Source organism: Spermophilus citellus (assembly GCF_964194105.1).
Source record: "Spermophilus citellus genome assembly, chromosome: 9".
Lineage (NCBI taxonomy): Eukaryota > Metazoa > Chordata > Mammalia > Rodentia > Sciuridae > Spermophilus > Spermophilus citellus.
In genome coordinates this window covers 15,636,007-15,658,203 of record NC_138191.1, presented here as the reverse complement: position 1 = coordinate 15,658,203, position 22,197 = coordinate 15,636,007, and the positions used below count along the sequence as shown (strand labels likewise).

The 22,197-nt window shown below is 40.9% G+C and overlaps 1 protein-coding gene across 1 annotated transcript; it reads right to left on the bottom strand.

Annotated features, from left to right (window-relative positions):
• Positions 1-571: 571 nt before the first annotated feature.
• Positions 572-21,977, bottom strand: HMGCS2 (3-hydroxy-3-methylglutaryl-CoA synthase 2). Its single transcript, XM_081306085.1, has 10 exons — positions 21,808-21,977; positions 14,789-15,243; positions 11,772-11,897; positions 11,044-11,208; positions 9,211-9,373; positions 6,579-6,749; positions 5,290-5,396; positions 4,603-4,728; positions 3,050-3,158; positions 572-1,048 (listed from the first exon to the last, which is right to left on the bottom strand). Exons 1-9 carry the CDS (start codon positions 21,909-21,911, stop codon positions 3,052-3,054), a joined length of 1,524 nt encoding a protein of 507 aa, XP_081162211.1. The 5' UTR covers positions 21,912-21,977; the 3' UTR covers positions 572-1,048; positions 3,050-3,051.
• Between the last annotated feature and the right edge of the window lie 220 nt (positions 21,978-22,197).

Below are 22,197 nucleotides of genomic sequence, written 5' to 3'. Positions count from 1 at the left end.
GATTTGCCGGTGACTGTGTGACATGATCAGTCTTGAGCAAAACAGCAAAGGCCCAGCATCTCATTTCCATGTGGACCCCTCAGACTCCCCAGCCAGCTGGCTTTGCACCAACAGAACCTGTCTCCCCTGTTCTCCCCCTTCCTGTCCCTCTCTTTCCCCTACTCAGTTCAACCCCTGCCTCCCTGAACCTTTGTTATGAAGACCCTAGAAAAAGGAGTGTCGTCATCCAAGAGGGGGAAATTTTCCTGCTAGGCATCAAACCTATAAAAAAAAATTTTTTTTCATTTTCTTTTTTTGATCATGGTAGCTAACACTGGCCAGGTATGGCATGGAGGTCTGATCCACAGCTCCAACTGGCCCTTGCCTGGATGACGATTGTAGAGCAGATAATTGGGGGAAGCTATGTGTCACCATATTTATCTACCTTGTGTTTTCCATGGTACTCAACACATGACAGAATTAAATTGGCATTGGAAAGGAAATAGAGGGGACGAGACTATTCCGGTGGGCTGACGTACCTATTGGCTTGTTTGTGTTTTGTGTTTTAGGTTCCAGAAAACACAAGAGTCACTTCCTCCTTCTTACTTTTTTAATTGCCATATATTATCTCAGAACAAGATACAAAATTGAGAAATTCATGGGAAACCTTAAGAAATGAGCAAAAATATAACAGCACAGAGGTTTAATAATAATAATAATAATAATAACAAAGCTGTAACAAATGAGCTTGATCTGGATCTTGAAGGAGACAACTGATCTGCCACATTTCTTGGAGGCCAGGGATTCAGGAAGAGGCCTCCTCCCCTTTCCTCCATCTCCCTCTTTCAAAAAGGGGCCCTGGTCCATAGCACCATGAGCCTGTGATAGTGACTGCAGCAGGAAAAGGTAGAAGAACCTGCCAAGGATGGTCCCTCACTACAGGGTCAATGCTTATGGGGGCTACTGTGTCATTTCTGATTTATTTACCAGCTAAGGGTGGAATTTGAAATATATGATTCGTGGGCAGAAGCGCTGCTAGCATACTTTCCCCAGGAACCAGTCCACGATTCTGTAGAAACAAAAAAAAAGATTCAATTGTGAGTCTCATCCTAGGCACCCTGACTCCCTGTACCTATGCCTTGGCTGAGGCACAGCTGTGCAAAGGTGCTCCCCTAGCAGCATCCTGAGTTCTAGGGTGCTCTAACTGCCAGTTTAGCTTCAATCCTAAACGCCTGAGGGACCTAGCATCCATAGCTGCAGGAGCCAAGTCTGGAGGGGGGGTGGTGGTCCCCCCTTATAAGCTCTGCTTGTGATACAAGAACAGCCTAGGCAGGCTGGAACAGTGCAGGAAAAAATCCACAGAGCTCCACACTGACGTAAGACCTTCATTTTAGCTAAAATCTCATTACCGTGAGTTCATTGCTCATGTGAATAATCAGCACAAGAAAAGTACAAGAGCCCCAGTTTTCTCTTTATAGGCACAACGCCATCTAGACACATGTGAAGTAAGGAGCCTGATTTAGAAATTCTCCTTGGAGGTACTTTGCATTAGGCAGAGGGGAGAGAAGAAAGGGGAGGGGGTATGGGGGTAGAAATGACAGTAGAATGAATCAGACATTATTACCCTATGTGCATATGTGACTACACAACCCTTTGTGAATCTACATCATGTACAATCTGAAAAAGGAGAAGTTGCACTCCATTTATGTATGATGTATGTACGTGTATATATAATGCATTCTACTGTCATGTAAACTAATAAGAACAAATTTTAAAAAAAAGGAATTCTCCTTTGAAAACCCCAATAGATAAGCAGAATGGAAGAGGGACAAGCAATTTCTCTCTGTCTCTTGTCTCTTGGCTACTGAACTAGTTAAACACATTTAATAGCTGCCTCTTTGCCACTGATTGATTTGTCCCCAAAGAACTCTATTTCAAACTCTCTGGTTATACCGAAGTCTTCTGAGCTGATTCTCAGCCTCATCCTGCAGCCCTGGCCTGTCAGCCCCCCTGTCCACTTTGCCCAGTCCCTCACATCTGAGCTACAGAACCTCAGCAGCCTAGCTGAGGAGGCTAAGCAACAGAGAATGCTCCAGGGGTTAGGGTCAAACTGAGGGGACCTTGTCCTGCACTTTTCTTGCCTCTTCTCATGAAGCTTATCTGTGCCTCTCCCTTATCCACGGATTCCTTCCTTTCCTCCTCCTGCTCCTTGCTCTACCCTTGACATACCTTCTTATTCTTCCCACTTCATTTACCAAAGGAACAGAAAAAAATAATTTTAAAACTTGGGTATGGCGATTGTATTCATTGAGATTTGGGGTTGTAAAAGAAGTTGCTTCTTGTTTTTTCATTCTGTGTATCTATTTGATAGATACACGGAAGCAGACACATTGGGTACATGGACTACAAGATTGCAATTTTGAGTACTTGAATGCCATAAATAAATAATTCTTTCACTTTTCCTTTCACCCCAATCCTCTTCGAGTAAACTCTCTTTTCTCCCTACACTCATCCCACCAATGTCCCAAGTCTCACTTCTTCTCCCCTGAAAGAATCTTGTAACACCCAAGAATTGTCACATAGTTGTAACCTAAAGCTCCCTCCCACCAAGGCTTCTGGCTCTAGAGAAACCCACAGTCCCCCAGCTCCTTTGTGACTGTCCCCAACACATTAATGGATTGCCTTTCTGAAGCCATCATCTTTGTCCCTGATTTTTGTCTCCTTGGAGCAATGAGTTCCTTAGGCTCAGGGTCACTGCCAACTTCCTCTTACAGATGCTAAGTTTGTTTCTATCAAGGCTCTAGAGGAGGCTCTATCTAAGGCTCTTTTTTGAGTTAAACAAGTCTGAATTGTTTTTTCTTCATATTCAAGATTTCAGAACATGTCCCTCTCTTTTGCCCTTCCAAGGCAAACAGCTCCTAGAGTTTTCATTTTCCCAACTAGTACAACCCACCCCTCCCCACCCATAATATCAGACAGAAGCTATGAATCTTCTCTCTCCTGGTAACAGAACTTCATATGTCACCAGAGGAAGGCATCACCACCAACCCTGCAAGCTCTCACTCATCACCTTTAGATGGGACGCCGGGCATACTTTCGGCGATACATTTCATCCACTCGCTCTAGGTACCAAGTACCTGGGAAAAGGTTGTTTGTATCTCCAGGTGGTGAGAAATTTACTGTGGAATGAAGAAAAGGGACAAGACTCACAAAGAGGAAGAGATAATATTAATAGGAATATTAATAGGAATGCCTACAGGTTCACAATTAAGTGATCCCGACTCAGGGTCACCTTCAATACAGCAAATAGAACACTGGACCAGCCTGGCAAGGTGGTCACTCTTGTAATCCCAAGGTCTTGGGAGGCTGAGAAAGGAGGATCACAAATTCAAGGCAAGCCTCAGAGATGTAGCAAGACCCCTCAGCAAGTTAGTAAGACTCTTATCTCAAAATAAAAAATAAAAAGGCCTGGAGATGTAGCTTAGCCATAAAGCCCTTCTGGGTTCAATCCCTAGTACCAAAAAAGAACAGAACACAGAACCAAAGAAGCGTCATCTTGGACCAGGTACTTCAGGCTACCCAGCTATTAACAATTTCATCATATGAGTTTAACATTTTGCCCTTAATCCACTAAAATCTTCACATATCCATCCCTTTGCCAGTGGTATGTAGGTTGATGTGTATCTCAGAACATCCTATTCCCTAATAAGTACTACCTTCCTGGTTGTAAGAGCTCTGGCTCTGGTTCATTATAGTGCTTTAGTGCTTTTTCCATTAATGGGCATCTCAGAGGAGACAATTTTTATTTTTATTGTTTTTCTTCACTCTAATATGTCCCTGTTCCAGATGAGATCAACGACCACTCGTTCAAGGTCATTGGAACATTCCCAGTTCCATATATTCTTTCTCCTTTTTAGACCACTCTGAAGATCATATGCTTCAAGTTTTGCTTGATAATATCTAGTTACCATTGTTTGAAAATCTCCATCTAATCTCTCCAGTTTTGTTTTTCTTTTCATCTATTGCTTTTGGGGAGCTTTTTTGTTTGTTTTTTATGTTTGATGGAGAAAGGGGTCCATTGGGAGGAGATAATAATGTTTGTTGATATTTACTGATAATTTATTTAAGTCCATTAATTTATTGAATCTCTTTGAAAATCCTGCAGTTAGTGTGATTTTAGAAATGTGACATCTGAGAAAAGTTCAATAATTTTTTTTCCCAAAAGACAAAGAGATAGTAAATGACACAGCTCAAGTTTAGATTTAGATATCTTGCTTTAAAGTCTGGGATCTTGTAACATTTAAACAGGAACATTTTCAAAGACTATCATAGCTTTCCTGGGACAGCACTGACTGGTATGTGAAGTGTGCATAGCTATATTCCAAGCTGAGAAGCATCATGCTGCCTCCTTCTTTTTCCCAACTCTGTCTTCTGCTTCCCCTGGGGGGGGGGAGTTTTTACTCCTTTTAACAACATATCTTGTCCTAATCATATGTCACAAAAGTCTGGACTGTGGCCCAGGATAAGCTAGATTTCTGGTGAATCCTGGATCCCCAGCTATTGGCCTGGAACACGAGAGGACTTGCCTCTCCTCCTCCTCGTCTCTTCTGCCCTCTTCCTTACCCTTGTGGAAGAATTGCTCTCTTTGGTTCATAATTTCTGTGAATTCCTCGGGAGACATGCGTTTCCGAGAGGCAAGGCGTTTTGGCAGGTCTGATATGCTATTCACCAGTGTGTCTAGTGGGGAACCTGGGGAGCCAAAGCAAGATTGTTAGACCTTGTTTACTGTCATCATACACTAGGACAGTGCTAGGTTCTGTGGTAGCTTGCACCCTGGGGGAAGTGTCTTAGTGTCCCTTTGACTATCAGGAAACGATAAACAACACACAGGCAGACAAACTCACTTAGTTTAGGTTAGATCTTAGATGTGCTTGGATGTGTGTCCTGGATTATACCAAATCATAAAGTAATCAACAAACACTTACTGGAAATCTCAAATCCATCAACTTGTCTCTAGCTAGTTGCAACTAAACCACTATTAACTCTCGCCTAGACTATTGCACAGGAATACTCTAACTGGTCTCCCTATATCCACCTTTATTCTTCCTCAACCTAGTCTCTAAATAGTAGCTAGGGAAGTGCTGTAAATACATAAACTACACAAACTTATTCCCTTGCTTAAATATCTTCAATGGTCTTTTATTTGGTTTTAATCAAAACATAACAGCCTCCAGCAGAGGTGAGGCAGAAGATGGCTTCTTTCATGAGATGAATCTTGTCAGGAATGGCTGATAAAGATCGAAGACTCACCTGGAGAAGCATCTTGGGACACTCGAAATGAAAAAAAACTTGCTGCTAAGCCAGAGCCATAGGAGAAGGCACCAATCCTGGAGCCAGCCAAGTCCTGAGCAGAGTGACTACAGGGGAAAGAAATTAAAACAAATGACACGCCAGCATTATATTTGACACTTCAAATAAAAAAACCATCTGCCTATCAGCCCAATCTTGTCCCCGTGTACCTCATGCAACTAGAAATGCACTCCTAGAGCTGCACACAAAGAGGGCCTTTTGGTAGATCCTGGGGACAGGCCCAGATGTAGGAAACCTTGCCAAAAGGAGAGCAAGCAAAATCCAAAACATATAAGGCACAAGGAGCACAACAGAATTTCAGGTATAAAAGGAACTACTCCCCTATCATGATGGCAAGCAGTATTCAGTGAAGGTGCATCCAGGTGGAAGCAGGCCCCTAGACTCACCCTTAAGGCTCCCAGTTGACTGGTAATGGACTCAGATTTTTGACCCCCCCCCATCAGTAAAAACTTGATCAAGTTCCCCCATAAATATTTTTTTCTATGTCATATGCAATGTTTTCCTATAAACTTCATAAAATAGAAAAGAAAAAGAGCTAACATTTGAGTCTGCTGAGAATTGTACTTTTGTTTTTAGACCCCCCCCAAAAAAAATGTAGTTTTCATTCTCATTCAAACTTTAAAAGCAGGTATTGTTATACATGTATTTCACAGGTATGGAAAGTGAGACATATACAGTATTACTTTTTTGGTTGTTTTTGCTGCTTTTTTTGAAACAAGGTCTCTACATTGCCCAAGCTGGCCTTGAACTCCTGGGCTCAAGCAATCCTCCTGCCTCAGTATTGCAAGTAGCTCGAACTTTAGGAATAAGTCATCATGCCTGACCCAGGTTAAGTATTGTTTTCAAGGTCGAAGTTTCTAGATTTGAATCCAGGTTGTGGGCTCTAAAGCTAGAGCCTATTAGCCCAGAATTTCTCCTAAATACAGAGTACATAAGTAAATGAAATGAAAATATGTACCCAACTTCTACTATTTTTGTGCTATGCCCAAGGAGATCTTATATAGCTTTCCCCTGCAATACACGTTGGAGATCACTATTTAACACAAATAGTAAGTCTGCCTATGCAGACACCTTCAAAGCAAGTTTCTTTCATCTTCTTTCCTTCTTCCTTTCCTCCCACTTCTCTCCCTTCCTTCCTTTTAAGCCTGAACCAGAAGAGGAACCGGATTTGGTTGTCTCCTCAGACCATGGGAGAGGAGAGTGTGAGGTGGGTCAGAAGAAGTACTCACTGGGACAGAAGTGAGGCCAGGCACCCGTACAGGGACGAGGTGTACATGTTCCCGTTGTGTGTGGAAAGGTAGAGGGAGGCCTTGGTTTTCTTGTTGAATGTGTCCAGAGAGGCCTTTAGAAGTGCTTTGTCCAGATCCTTGTTGGTGTAGGTGTCTTCCAGCTTTAGCTCCCTGTAGGGAGCAGAGGTAGCAGTTCAGAGGTCACAGGAGGGGAGAGGGTACAAGGGGGAAAGAAACAGCACCTGGAAAGGAGGCTTTGGGGTACGTATTTTTTTAATATTTATTTTTAGTTTTTTTTTATTGATTGTTCAAAACATTACAGAGCTCATGATATATCATCTTTCATACATTAGACTCAATTGGGTTTTGAACTCCCATTTTTACCCCAAATACAGATTGCAGAATCACAACTGTTACATACTCACATTATTACATAATGGCATATTAGTGACTGTTGTATTCTGCTACCTTTCCTATCCCCTACTATCCCCCCTCCCCTCCCCTCCCTTCCCATCTTCCCTCTCTACCTCCTCTGCTGTTGTTCAATTCTCTCCCCTTTTTTCCCCCCTTCCCCCTTGCCCCTCATAACCTCTTATAATTTTGTGTATCATTGAAGGTCTCCTACCATTTCCATATGCTTTCTCTTCTCTCTCCCTTTCTCTCCCCCCATTCGTCTTTGTTTACTGTTAGTCTTTTCCTCATGCTCTTCCTTCCTGTTCTGTTCTTAGTTGCTCTCTTTATATTTATTGCAATACTCAGACATACAGAAAATCTCAAAGAAAATACAGCACTAACAGTTCTACTATTCATAGAATTTATGGCTGATTTTTCTTGTGGAATCAATTTCTCCTTTCATAAAAGTCTATTAGAAAATCAGGAATAAAATCATATGACACATTCTGTTTAGCAAGCCTTCTTAACTCAGCATATGTAGTTAGCCAACAATCATAAGCTCTGTCCGTTCATTTTTGTACATTTACTAAGTATCTTCATATACAGGGAAAGAAGGGAAAGAACATCTTTATATATACTGTGGCCAACCTCTATGACAGATGCATTCTCTAAATCAATCTGTGTTGTATCATTTTCCAGGGGAGGAAATTGTTATATAGATTTAGATATTTATAATATAGATATATACATATAGACAGGTATGGATTGACATATATATATATATATAGATAGATAGATAGATAGATAGATTTAATTTATTTATATATGTGTGTATGTGTGTGTGTGTGTATGTGTGTGTGTGTATCTCCATGGCATTAAATCACCTTCTATAACATTATCATTATTATTATTCTTGTTGCTATTATTTGGAGCTGGAGATTGAACAAAGGGCCTTGCATATGCTAAGCACACTGAGCTATACCTCCAGCCCTCTAACATTATTTTTAAGCATTGCAGGGTCCATAACAAGGTATATCCTACTTTAACCAATCTCCCTGTTCCTGTTCCTCACTAGTTAAAATATTACAGTGAATAGCTACATGCTCTTTAACATATGGAATTAATATAATAAGACAACAACTATGCACATCTATAAGACTTTTTGCTCCATGTTTTCCATTACTCCTCAAAATATTGTATCAGTTTTCAATTCACTGTTATTCGTTTTCCTACAGCCTCATGAGTTCTAGGTATTCAGATTTTTTAAACACTATGGTAACCTGCTTACATTTTTTTTTACTATTGAGCTTAAACATTTTAAAATATGATGATATGCTTTTCTTCTTTAAGGAAATTTCTTGTTCATATCTTTTGCTCATTCTCCACTAGAGAATTTACCTTATTATTGATGAGATCTTTATATATTAAAGATATTAAGCCATTCTCTTTTGCATATGTGACACTTTGTTTTGATAGGACTGGTCTCATAGGTAGTGCTTGTGCTAATTATGATATTTTAGTGTCAGGGTTTGTAGTAGTAAGCAACCGAGGAAGATGTGGGTAGTTCAAAACTTGAAATAAACAGACACCAAGAAGAGAAAGATTCCCTCCTCAGTGAGAATTATTATACCACAGATACGTCTTTTCTAAATACCTTAGAGTAGTGTGCCAATAAATAGCATTTTTCTTGCTTTTTGACATCTCAGGGGGTGAGCTGAATTATGTTCATTTTGTAGATGAGAAATTGAGGCACAAGCAAGACATTAAGACAAATGAGAATGGGACCCTACACCTGGCTTACCATCCTGTACTATGATTATTTGCTTCTGTGCATCTGTGTCTATATAGACTATGAGATCCCTCCTAGGAAAGGATCATGGAGTCACAGTAAGTACAATGCCTAGCACATATCACATGTTCAGAAAATATCTATCAATTGAATGAAATGGCCACACTCCGTTTCCCCCATCCCCTTTTCTTATTCTCTTTGGCTTCTTTTAATCAATAGATGCAGAGGTGCAGGTAAACCCTGCATGCTCCCCTCAGATAACACAAGGAGGGCCCCATGCAGATTTAGCCCACCTTTCTCTCCACATCAGAGCTTGACATCCTCTCTGTAGCACTGTAGGATTGCCATTTGCTCCCCCACAATAATACCTGTAGTCCAGACTCAGGGAGTGGGGAATCCTCCCCTTGGCTCACCCCTTGCCAGCCTCCTGGCTCCCCATAAAGGGCTTACCTAAAGGCCTCCAGCCCCTGATATAAAGCCTGGGTGTCACCACTGGATGATCGGAAGTCATTGAACATCAGGCGAGCCAGAGATTTCTGGACCATCTTGCAAAAGGGTGTGTGAAAGATCATATACTGTAAATCATCCAGGGTGAAAGGCCGGTCGATGCCAGCTGGAAAAGTAAATGTGACAGCAAGGAGGTGACATGTTGATGCACGACTTAGATCTACTCTCTGAGCTCTAACTGTGCCAAAGGACTCTAAGCCTCCCGGGGAACTAGCTCCTACCTCCAGTACATGCACATAAAGTTTGTTCTATTATTATTATTATTATTTTATTACCAGGGATTGAACCCAGGGGCGCTTTACCACTCAGTCACATCCCCAGCCCTTTTTATTTTTTTAAATTTGAAACAGGGTCTCTCTAAATTGCTTACGGCCTCACTAAATTGCTTAGGCTGCCCTCAAACTTGCAATCTTCTTGCCTCAGCCCCTGAGTCACTGGGATTATAGGTGTGCACCACTGCATTCAGCTATTCGCTCATCTTACATGTATTATTATGTGAAAGAAGGGAAAGAAAGGTCTTTGTGTCTACTATTGCTAACCTCTATGGCAGATGCTGTCACTAAATCAACTCTGTGTTGTATCATTTTCCAGAAAAACAGTCTCTTAAGTTATTAAGTGATATGTCCAGGGCCACTCCACTGGAAAAAGGTTGGTTTTGAATTCTGGCTCAGGTATCTCAGCTTGTATACTACAGTCTGTCCCTCTTATTCTAAATAGGAGAATAATGCAACTTCTGCCCCTTAAGGAAGTTTAAGGTTCAGTGCTATGATTCAAAGCAGCATCCATTCAAACTTCTTATAAGAACAAGGAGCAAAATTAAAATGCCATAAGAATCTAAAAGAGATGAGAGCAATTAGTCAACAGCAATTTTATAGTGGATGGGCAAAGGTAAAGACGAGTCAACTCCTTACCCATGGGTATCACCTCTGGTAGGCTGTACCCATCCAGGTCAGTGGAAAGGAACAAAAAAGAGGTTGCACTCTGATGCTTAAGTTCATGTCTTCTCTCACCTTAAAACTGTTTTCCAATGCCCATTTAGCTATAACTAAACTGGTAATAATACTTTTTCAAAAAGTGGATTTTTCTGCATTTAAAAAAATAACTCATTTTCTGATTATCAAAGCAAGTGCATATTTTTAACAGGAAAATTCAGAAACTATTCAGGTGAATATAAAAAAAAAATCAACCTGTAATGTCATCCTCCAGAGAAGAATCATTGGTAACACTTAATATTTTTAAAATGTAAGTAAGACTTTTCAACATCAATCATACTACAAACTAGAAACCAAACCAGGCACAGTGGCGCATGTCTATAATCCCAGCAGCTCAGGAGGCTGAGGCAGGAGGATTATAAATTCAAAGCCAGCCTCAGCAATTTAGTAAGGCCCTGAGCAACTTAAAAGAGGTGAGAGCAATTAGTCAACAGCAATTTTACACTGGATGGGCTAAATCCCAATCCCAGAAGGATGTGGCCACTCTTTCTTACGAGTATCTTCCCAGATAGGGGACGCACTGGTTTCATATTTGTGGCTTTAGCCCTGGATTGCTTATTTTGTTAATTTTTTAACCTTAAGTTATAGGCAATTTTGTACTTGAATTTGAATGACCTTCAAATGGATTTTAGCACAGACCCAGGAAGAGTCTAGAAGGGAATTTAAAATATTTTTCTTGACATCATTTTCAGGGAAAGAGAAAAGAAACCTAATCTTCAGCTTATTACACACTCTCGGCCCATGGAAATAGAACCCTCTGCTTTCTGCTCTCTGAATCCCTTACCTTGCTTCCACTGTTTCTGGATTTTCTGGCGGTATGATGTGTAACATCGATCCAAGGCCCTCAAGTAGCACTGGATGGACAGTTTCCCGTCCACCATCGGGTACTCTGAGGCCAAATTCGGCTTGTAGAAGTCATATGCATTCTCCATATGGGTTCCCCTAAGCCCTGTAAAGGCACACAGAGGGCTTCAGAGACCACACAGTGCAGGTTACCTTACACAGAAAGGATGGGAGAACCGTGTGAAAGGAGCTGCCTGTGTTTTATTTGTCTCCCCTGCCAAGACCACGCCTATTCAAATCTCTTACATATTCCAAAGGAGCTGAAAGACCGGTTGTCTTTACATAAATGAGGTTTACAGTTCTCTCACTCCATCTATGTGGGCTTAAGAAAACCTGGAATAGAAGTCAGAATTCTCAAAGGAAGACTTACTTCATATCCAGTTCTCTTCTTTCCTTGCCAATACCAGTTTAGTTCCCTAGGTTTTCTTCATCAGCATCTGCACCACTCATTGCATGCATCATTATCCTAATGCACGATGATGCAGAAGAAGAAACCTCTCTGATTCCCCTTTTCTCTTCCTCCCCACCTTCTGCTCCCAAGAACAGAATTTTGAAGGCAAGCGACACCATCCTCAAACCCATACCACATCCCCGAGTAGCAATTTGGGATTAGGATCTATGGGTTTGGCTATGCCATGCACAGCCTCTTGGTTACAGGTTCCTACAAACCTTGCTCCAGGGCTAGAGGGGCCTTGGGCCCAATCAGCATTGCCACAGCTCCAGCCCCACCTGTGGGGCGAGCATTGCCATTGGGATAGACAGCGATGTCTCCACAGACCACCAGTGCATAGCGACCTGCAAAGAAAGGCAAGAAATCATTTTATCACTGACAAATCTAGAATGGACTCAGTGCCTATCATGTGCCAGGCACAAATTTAGGAACTGGAAATAGAGGAAACAAAACAAAACAAAACAAAAAATTCCCAGTCCCATGAAGTTTATGCTGTTGCAAAACTCATGATGGATTTGAAATGCAAAGTCAAAACTCAGTGGCCTTGCATTCTAGCTGCTGAACGCTCATTTATTCAGAATTCTGCTCCTGAATTTAATAAAAAAATTATTTGCTGGCACTTGTGGAGACAACTTAGGTTCATATCAATCACCTTATAGCCCTCCACAATCCTGAACTACCTCCCAAATCATAGAAGGAAGGCCAAGAAATAGGGAGGGACACTAACATTTAAAATACCAGCTAGACAAAAGTTACCTTTAAACAGTTCTTCAAAACGCCTAATGAGGCGGTTAATATCTACATTCATGCATGAAGATGTTGCACTCCAAAAACATTAAAAAATTTGACTCAGGTCACATATATAGAATTCAAGAGTCAAACCAAATTATGACTAGATCCTAAAACCATGTACCCTGAAGAGTTTATGTTGAATAACCACAATTCCTGCAAATGATTCACAGTACCTAACTCTGTGACAGACTATTATTCATTCCACTCTTATCCAATAGAAGTACTGTCATCAAAAGTGAAACCTAGGGATGGGAATATAGCTCAGCTGATAAGAGTGCTTGCCTTGCATTCACAAAGCTGTGGGTTCAATCCCCAGCACCACAAAAAAAAAAAAAATCAAAACTATAGGACAAACATGTTAGTGATTTTAGTGTTCTATCTGACCCATGAGTAAGCCCCCAACATTCACCCCAATCCTGTGTTGGAAACAAGATTTTCATATAATTTAAACCTCACGATAATCCTATGTAGCAGATATAATAAACTCCTCTTTATAGGTGAAGAAACTGAGGCCCTAAGAACTTCAGTCACTTGTCCAAAACCACATAGCTAAATGGTAAGATAAAGATTCAGAGTGAGGATACCTACCCAAATTTGTGAAGTCCAAGGACCTTCTCTTAAGAATCAAAACGATCCCAACAAAAAGTTTTGCTTTTCCCCCTGAGTGGTGTGTGTACATGTGTGTGTATATGTGTTTACACACACATATGTATTCATGTATATATATTTTTCCACACACATTGTGCAAAATTGAGAAACTATAGGGAAAAACTTAGAAACAATTCAGAAAAACACTAGAATCTGACTACCTAAAAAGCAATACCTTCTATCAGGAACAAAGTAAAAAGAAAATAACTTGTAAAATATTTACAAGATTTACAAACAACAATACCTATTTTCCTTCATTTATAAAGGTCTTATAACAATGGCCTGTAGAAACTGTAAAAAATATTCAAGGTATCTTATAATAAGAGAAAAGCAAATAGAAATCACTATGATTTTAATTATTAAATTGACAAAGATGAAAAGGCTTGAAAACATGTATTGTAGAAATGCAGTTTAACCCAATATTTTGTAGATCAATTTGGTACATTTTAAACAAACCTTTAAATAGACATATCCCACAATTCAACTTTTGGAATTCTATTTTTATACCATATTTCTGCTGGCATGTAAAGCTATTGTAAAGTGTTCAAAAACTTTACTTATAATTGCCAAAATTTAAAAATCTAAATATCCATCAGTATAAAATGAATTAAATAAAGTTTGCCATATCCATCAATAGAATATAATATGTAGCTTTTTAAAAAACGATGCAGCCAGGCACAGTGGTGCAAGCCTGTGATCCCAGCAGCTTGGGAGGCTGAGGCAGGAGAATGGTGAGTTCAAAGCCAGCCTCGGCAACAGTGAGGCACTAAGCAACTCAGTGAGACCCTGTCTCTAAATAAAATACAAAATAGGGCTCGGGATGTGGCTCAGTGGTCGAGTGCCCCTGAGTTTAGTTCCCAGTAACCACCCCCCGCCCTGCTTCAAAAGAGAAATTTCTAAACTCCCATCAACATTAACATTTTATGATTATTCTTATAATAATTAATGTTTACAATGGATCTCAAGGACTTTAGTTCTAGTTTTAAGCTCAGCAAACAGAGTACCTTGATGGGCAAGTTACTGTGTTTTATATACATTTGGATTATTTTATTCAAAGTTTTTTACCAGCCCTGCAAGGCAGATAGGCAAATAAGAACCCTGAGGTTCCAAGAGGTTAAAGGATTTGTCAGCAATTACTGAGAGAGCTAGGGTTTCCAACTTTCATCTTGTATTCTTTCCCTTTGTCATCTTTGTCCCATCACAACTGATGGTATCCCTCCATTATAGCTTTGAGGGAAGATATAAATAAGACACAAGGTATTGTTAATACATTAAGCAAAATCAATATCCTAGGAGTCAAGCAAGAGAGAAAGAGCAAAATATTATGCAAACAGTTTTTCCTGTGATTCTCTGCCATAGAAATTTTTCTTTACTACATAAATTTGTATGAACCTTTTACCATCACCAATCTCTCAGAGACTTAGGAAATATTTAAGAGAAATAGGTACAGTAAAGGGAGAAATATATTGGATTTGACTTGTGTCTTGCCTCTGCACTCGCTGCGGGTTAGCTATCGGATCTTTCATTTTATTGTCTGAGATGTAACACCCACATCCTCCTCTGCTGTAAGGAGTAAATGAACAGCTATGTGAACATGCTACCTGACTAACTGTATAAAGCTATCCACGTCTAAGTGGTTATTTACACTGTGGCTGTTGGATGATAGCAGCAGCTATGTGAATGAGTTGTCTTTCCATCCTGGGATGAAGCCCCCTGAGGAATTAAGAACAAATCTAATAAGATTCAGCCTCCAACCCAAGCTCCTTTCTTACATAATGCCCCTGGCAGTACTTACCATCCCAATAGCTGGACTCCATCCAGTTGGCAGCATTGAAGAGGGAGGCAGTGCCACCATAGCATGCATTGGTGGTATCTATGCCCTCAATGTCAGTGTTGCCAGAATCCTGGAAGAGTTCCATGAGCACTGTCTTGACAGCCTTGGACTTGTCAATGATGGTCTCCGTGCCCACTTCCAGCCGGCCCACAGCATCCCACGGGAGCTGTGTGCGCTCCATCAGCCGCTGTACCACTGTCAGACAGAGGGAGTTGATGTCCTCCTGGACTGAGCAAAAGCCCATATGAGTTTGGCCCAAGCCCACTGTGTACTTCCCTGCCTCCACATTGTTGTACTTCTCCAAGTCAGTCTGGTCCACGTATTGGGCTGGGAAGTAGACCTCCATGGCAAGGATGCCCACATCTTTTGGCCAAGTATCTGTTTTGGCCAGGGGGACGGCAGAGAGACTGGCAAACCTGTGGTGAAGACAGCAATCAAAATTCCTCTAATAGTCTGTGGCCCAATTTTCCTTAAGAAATAGTATTATAGCAACCATTAAATTCATGTTTTAATATGTTTTGAAGCTATGGTATCAAACGAGTAAAAGTTTAGTATTTTTTCTGTTGAATTAATACTTCTACTAAGGAGGTGACATCATCAAGATGGTTGACTAGAAGTACATGGGTGCTTCCCTCTACAAGGAAAAACTATAGCAATTTTATGGGCATATTTTAGATAGAAGAATGCTAGTGTGAAATGGGAATGTGGCAAAGACATTGCAGAGCATGGAGATACATGATAACTTTATGAAGAAGGGAACTAAACAATAGCACCTATCTTTCTATCCACCCTGAACAAAGAGGGCTTTTACTCAGTGGGGAAAGGGTAAGCAGGAGGCAACCAGAAATCCTAACTCATCTTATGATATTTGCTATTGGAAAAGTCTGTAGCCAAGTGCATGGCATTGCTGGTTTATTACACTCCTATATTACCCCAAAGAAAGATCCCAATTTACACAGTGCCTTCCCTCACCCATGCTCCTGCTGCATAGTGTTACCTTGAGATCCTGCCCAATTCAGGTTCTATGAAACTGCTGGGCAACTCCCCCATCAGCTTGGCCAGCCCAATCCAGTTAAACAGCTGTGAGGCCCCGTTTACCCACTTTCAGCCCTAGGAAGCAGATGGGTAAATAGTCATCCCTAAGTGGTTCATATATATGAACCCAATTCAGGAGCACAAAGGCCCTGGGAAGCAGCCAGGTGGCCCTACCTATCTTCCTGAAGCCCTCAAGAAATAGTTGAGAAGCTCAGCAGAGCTCACTAAAACCCTGAGAAGCAGATAAGCAGATTGGAGATCACATCATGACATCCATAGCCTTTAGCCCCTTACAGGTGCCCTGTCTGGGCTCACTGGTACCGCTCAGGTCTTGTGTAGCCCTCAGATATTGGCAAGCAACCCACCTCACTTCTGAACATGCAGTGCCACACATGCCTCGGCCCTGCAGAGTGAACTTGTCCCCACATCATCTGTGGAAACTAACAGAAGCCCCCGACACCACCACACACACACACACAGCACCAAACCTAGAGCTGCTCCTTGCCTAAGAAAGCAGCATTCCATCTAATGATATGATCCTGTAACTGCTATAGCCCAATGATATCACTGACGTTAATTACAGCTGATGAAGCTACAATAGTCACTACATTAAAGTGCCTACCTGGAACCAACCCAGTTCAGCATATCTAACCAATACCATGTGACACATAATGAGGAGAAAGTCTTTTACCATGAAAGTCACAGTTTCTCGATCCACCAGATGCACAAATACCAATGGCTCAACAGCATAATAGTGAGAAGAAATAATGTAATAATTTCTGAACCTGAAAATACATGTCTTTTAAAATAACACAGAGAAGAAGAAGGAGGGGGAGGAAGAGGAGGAGGATGAGAAGAAGAAGGAGGAGGAGGAAGAGGAGGAGGATGAGAAGAAGAAGGAAGAGAAGGAAGAGGAGGAGGAGGAGGAGGAGGAGGAGGAGGAGGAGGAGGAGGAGGAGGAGGAGGAGAAACAAAAAATAATGAAGAAAACCTTTGAGACTTATGTGATGTATATGCCAGCAAACTTTTGCATTATGGGTGTTCCAGGATAAGAGACAAGAAATGACCCAGGAAATCTATTCAATAAAATGAAACTGACAAAATCTTGGAAAACATGTGAATGTTCAGATTCAGAAAACTCAAAGCACCCCTAGTGGATTGGACGAAAACACACACACACACACACACACACACAAAAAAAAAAAAAAAAAAAAAAAACAGCAAGAGAAATGTGTCAAGTTACATATAAGGCAATCTCCATTAGACCAAAAATATATTTCTCAGCAGAAACATGAGCTAGAGAAATCTGCTAAGTTGCCAACCAAGAATACTATAACCAGCAAAGGTATCCTTCAAAAGGAAAAAAAATAAAGTCTTTCCAAACAACAACAAAACTTGAGTGTATTCATCACCACCAGATTAGCCCCATCAAAAATACTGAAGAGAGTCCTACACTAGAAGTGAAGTGATAACCACTACTATGAAAATATCCAGAAGTACAAAAACTTCATAGTAGAGCAGATACACAAAAGAGAATAAAACCCTATCAATATGGAAAAAACATCAAACAATAGACAAAATGACCAGGAAAAATTAACAAAATGCTTTTGCTTATCAACAGTAACCTTGAATGGAAATATTTAATTTCTAAATTAAAAGATATAGACAGGCTGAATAAATTTAACAAAAACAAAATCCATTGATATGCTCTGTATAAGAAACTCTCTTCACCAGGAAATACACAAATCAACTGACTGTGAAAGCATAGAAAAAGATGTACAATGTAAATGGAAACCAAAACTAATCAGGAAACCAAAATTACCAGATAGAACTGACTATAAGTCAAAATTTGTAGAAAGTGCTATAGAGGCTCACTATATAATAAGGGAATCAATTCAATAAGAGGAGATAATTTTGAATATATATGAACCCAATTCAGGAGCACTCAGTTGTATAAAGCAAACATTATTAGATCAAAAAGGAGAAATAGACTATAACACAACAATAATGGGCAACTTCACCTCCCCACATTCATCCATGGACAAATGACCCAGACAAAAAAAGGGAACAAAGAAACAACAGAGTTAAAACTAGACTATGGCCCAAATAAATTTAAGAGACATTTATAGGATATTTTGGCTGCAGAATACACATTCTTCACATCAGTATCTGGCACATTCTCCAGGATAGACCTGTATTATAAGCAAACAAAATCATTCTTAATGAATTCAAAAAACTTGAAATCATAGCACGTATCTTCTCTAACCACATGGGATAATACTAGAAATCAACAGTAGGAGGCTCCTTAGAAATTGTACAACTACATGGAAATTAAACAACATTCTCTTGAATGAGCAGTAGGTCAATGAAGAAATCAAAAGGGAAATTTTAAAATTTCTTGAAACAAATGAAAATGAAAATATACAGCAAGAGTGGTACTAAGGATAACGTTTACAGCAATAAATGCCTACATCAAACCAACAGAAATATTCCAAATGAACAACCCAATGACACAACTGAAGAAATTGTGGAGGCAAGAACAAACCAAACCCCAAATTAGATATCGAGAGCAGAAACAAGTGAAATAAAGACTTTAAAAAAATACAAAAGATGAATAAAACATAGAGTTGGTTTTTTGAAAAGAAAAATAAGATTCACAAACCTTTAGCTAGACTAACCAAGAAAAAATAGAGAAGACCCAAATAAATAAAATCAGAGATGAAAAAGAAGATATCACATTGAACACCACACATAGGATTACAAAGGATCATTAGGGATTATTATGAACATCTACAGGTCAACAAACTGGAAAACCTAGAACAAACTGACAAATTTCTGGACACATACAACCTGCTAAAATTGAACCATGTGGACAAAGAAAACCCGAAGAAACCAATTACAAGTAATAAGGATGAATAAGTAGTAAAAAGTCTCCTAACAAATAAAAAAGCCATACTTGGCTTCACCATTAAATTTTATCAAAACTCCAAAAGAGAACAACGTCACTCGGTTTTCAAAATGTCACTCTTATTACTTCCCCCTTTCCTCCTTTTTTTCTTTTTCCCACTCAAGAACATAATCACCATTTTCCTGCTCTTTAAGGACATTTTCTGCTTATTCCATCCTTTCTGCTTTTGGGGACACTCAACCCAGGGCTGACAGACAATAGTGAACCAGACATCCTTTGTGCCCAGGAAGAGGCAGACATTGCCACAGATCAACACATAGTGGAGCAAGCCACCTGCAAGATCACAGAGGGCAGAGAGAAAAATGGGGGTCAGTAGAAGAGGGAAGAGAATCTATTTCCTTTCTGGACCCAGTACATTTCTCTTCAACCTGATGCTCCAATTCTCTTGGTAAAAAAATCTGAAGTTTCTCCTCCCAGCTGCAAGGGTAGAGCTCACCAATTCCACTTCCCATAGGCTCCAGTGGGGAAAGCACTTGAGCACTGGACGCTTCAGTGACGCTCTTTACTGTACAGATGGTGAAATCAGGGCACTCCTTGGTGAAATCATGTGCTCAGGGGAATGTCATAGTTTTTCATGTGTTAGAAATATTCCATCCCTTCACTTCCTTGGGTTCCTGACTTATAACCTTATCCCTATGCCATAAGAGCTGTAGCTTATATTAAATGGTTCTATTTCCTCATTTCAGGATTCTGTGCCTCTGGAAGCACCAGATTCAGGAAGGTCACTTTCAGGGACTGCTGGGAGGCAAAGCTGGATCCTGTGATCACAAGAGAGCAGGCAAAGTGATAACATGCTCATCAATATCTGTCAGGGGAGGTTTGCAGTTCATTTATCTGCCCTATTTATTTGGTGCCCCCCAAATAAATGGAGTTTGTACTTTCAAATATTTATGGAGGAGCTTCCCAGTACCTAGGAGCTAATGGTTAGCCAGCCCTTGAAGCTGCCAACCTGGCTGGCTTTCCCCAGCTTCCTTCTCACTCTGCCTCTCCTAGGCTGACTTCCTTCCTCTTTTCCCAACTAGAAATCTGTGGCTCAAGGAGAGTTTCCAAGAACCAGTCACTTGGTATCTTTGTAATTGTCTTAGTAGGACAAATTTCTGGACATGGATTTCAGAGGCTTGAAAACAAGGATTATTTCAAGGTTTCCAGAAGCATCAGGGCATTGGAGTGAAGAGTGTCCTTCTAATCTTGCATTTTCTCTGCGAAATAATCACTCTAATTTAAAATCGGTTTGTTCTGGTTTCACTTCCTTCAAGAACGTGCACCAAACCTTTCTGCCTTTACTCCATCTTGCCTCCTTCAAAATGAACTATCACAGACCAGGTACTCTGCTGGCCTGGGGGTGAAGGGGTTGTGTAAAAAAGAGGGCAAGGTTCATGATGATGTCCTTTATCAGGGCAAGAAATGAGATGAGCAGGTGCATAACCCAACTACCAGGTGGAATGTGGTGAGGACCACAAAAAAAAGATATGGGCAAAATCCTGCAGTTCAAAGGAAGCAGAGATTTGCATGGGTGGGAAGATAAGGAAAGGCTTCATGAGAGAGGCTGCATTTGAGATCAGCCCTGGTGGATGGGGAAGTTTCTGCTGATGAAGAGTTGGAAGGAGATGAAAGGGTTGTTGTCACAGCAGGGGCGATGGAACAGACTAGGGAACCTGGAGAGGAGGGTGGGTCGGGGAGGAGGGAACAATAGTGAGAACCATAAGACAGTTGGGGCCATGCCATTGCTTAACTTTAGAAGCAGAGAAGCAGATTCTAAGGCAGGAATAGTTCTTGGGTTGGACTTAAAACTGAACAGGTTGGATTAGAGGAGCTAGACATTTGGAGAAAATGTGACCCATAATGAGCATTCTTGGTATAAGTTCAGACCACAGATAATGGAGTTAGATGCAAATGAGGATTCTAAGAGTTTGATTCAAAGATATCAGAACACTGAGGACTGAGGTTTGTCTTTTGGTTACTGGCCAACTGTTGCTTATTGAAATAGGCAAACCCATGCTAATTGCTTCTCTACAAATACAGAGACAAGTTAAATTCTGAGCTGGGGTATGTAGTGGTTTAGCAAAGGTGGGATAGGAGGGATGTAAATGATGATGAAGTCATGAGGAAAATAAGGGGGCTAATGAGCATTAGCCTCTCCCCCCACCATATCCCTGTGTGCAGGTTCCCAGTGTCAGGTAAGAGAAGACACTAGCACAAAATCTTTTTTCTACACATTCAGTATTTATGGAGTGCTGAGTAAAAATGCAAGAAAAGATAGGGATAGTCCTGAGATGTAGTTGATGATTTGGGGACTAGATAATAACACACAGTTGGCTGGGAGCCCAAGGCACTAACTACAGCTGTTACCATCATCACTAGGAGATTGCAGACACTTAGAAGAGACTGAGTAGATATTTACAAAGAAAAGAAATATGTGTATTCTTCTTGCCCAAGCACATGCATGCACACAAGTAAACAAGTTACATGCTTTATCTTTACATTTCATTTCCCCCTTGTATAAAATTAGAGCACCAAGAAGCACAGCTTCTTATCCTCAGTCCACTTTGCATTTTGCTGAAGCAACTTAAATTCAGTGGTATTACTAATATGGTAGTTGCATAATCCTGAGGGGCTTGTCAGGAGCAGGACAGGGGTAGTAGTCAAAGAGTAGAGGAGAGGAGAGAGAGACCTGGATCCTGATACTGATAATTTTGCTGTTTGTTGCAGCTGGCAGGGTAAACGATGCTATTGTCCCCAAACAGCATGTGTCAGGGGTTTGGGGTCCTCCAATTCTAGAGTAGAAATGGACCTGTTTAAGGATGAGGTAACTGAAACGCTGATAAGTTGCTTCTCTAAGGCTGTGCACAAATCTTGCCAACTTTTGACTGGGATTCTAGTGAGCTTTCCCTCTGGCAGGCCCTGTGCCTATCTTTCACTGGTCTGTGATACTTCTCAAACAGTAATCTGTTCAGACCCTGGGGAGAAGGCGACTCACCTTTGGTGGGCTGCTGGGAGCAGGCGAGCAGGTGTGAGGGAAGCCTCCTGCATCACTCTTCCCACCTGCAAGACCCGCCTCACTGGAGTCAACAGCCGCTGCATTTCCAGAGAAGCAAGCAGACAAGCTAACAATTCACAGTCCCTGGGAGAGATGCCCAGCAAAGATTGGTTGGGCTTTATAGAGCCCTAGAACTTCTGCCTCAGGAAGCCCCGCCTCAGCTTGGCTCAGCCTGCTTCTAAAACTGGGCCAAAGGTCTCCCTCAGAACATGGGTGAGTCAAAGAAAAACATCATCTGTCCAACATGGACACAGTTACCCTATTCCTGTGTGTGGGGGGGGAATGGTTCTTCCTTTCTCAGTCTCTCCTGAGAGCTTTGGTTTTGTCCAG

Coding starts and splice junctions, on each gene's coding strand:
- HMGCS2 (XM_081306085.1), bottom strand. CDS start 21,911: ATGCAGCGGCTGTTGACTCCAGTGAGGCGGGTCTTGCAGGTGGGAAGA. Junction 11,898..14,788: donor GGAGTCCAGCTATTGGGATG/GTAAGTACTGCC, acceptor CTTTCTTTGCAG/GTCGCTATGCACTGGTGGTC. Junction 11,209..11,771: donor CCCTCTAGCCCTGGAGCAAG/GTTTGTAGGAAC, acceptor GTGCCTTTACAG/GGCTTAGGGGAACCCATATG.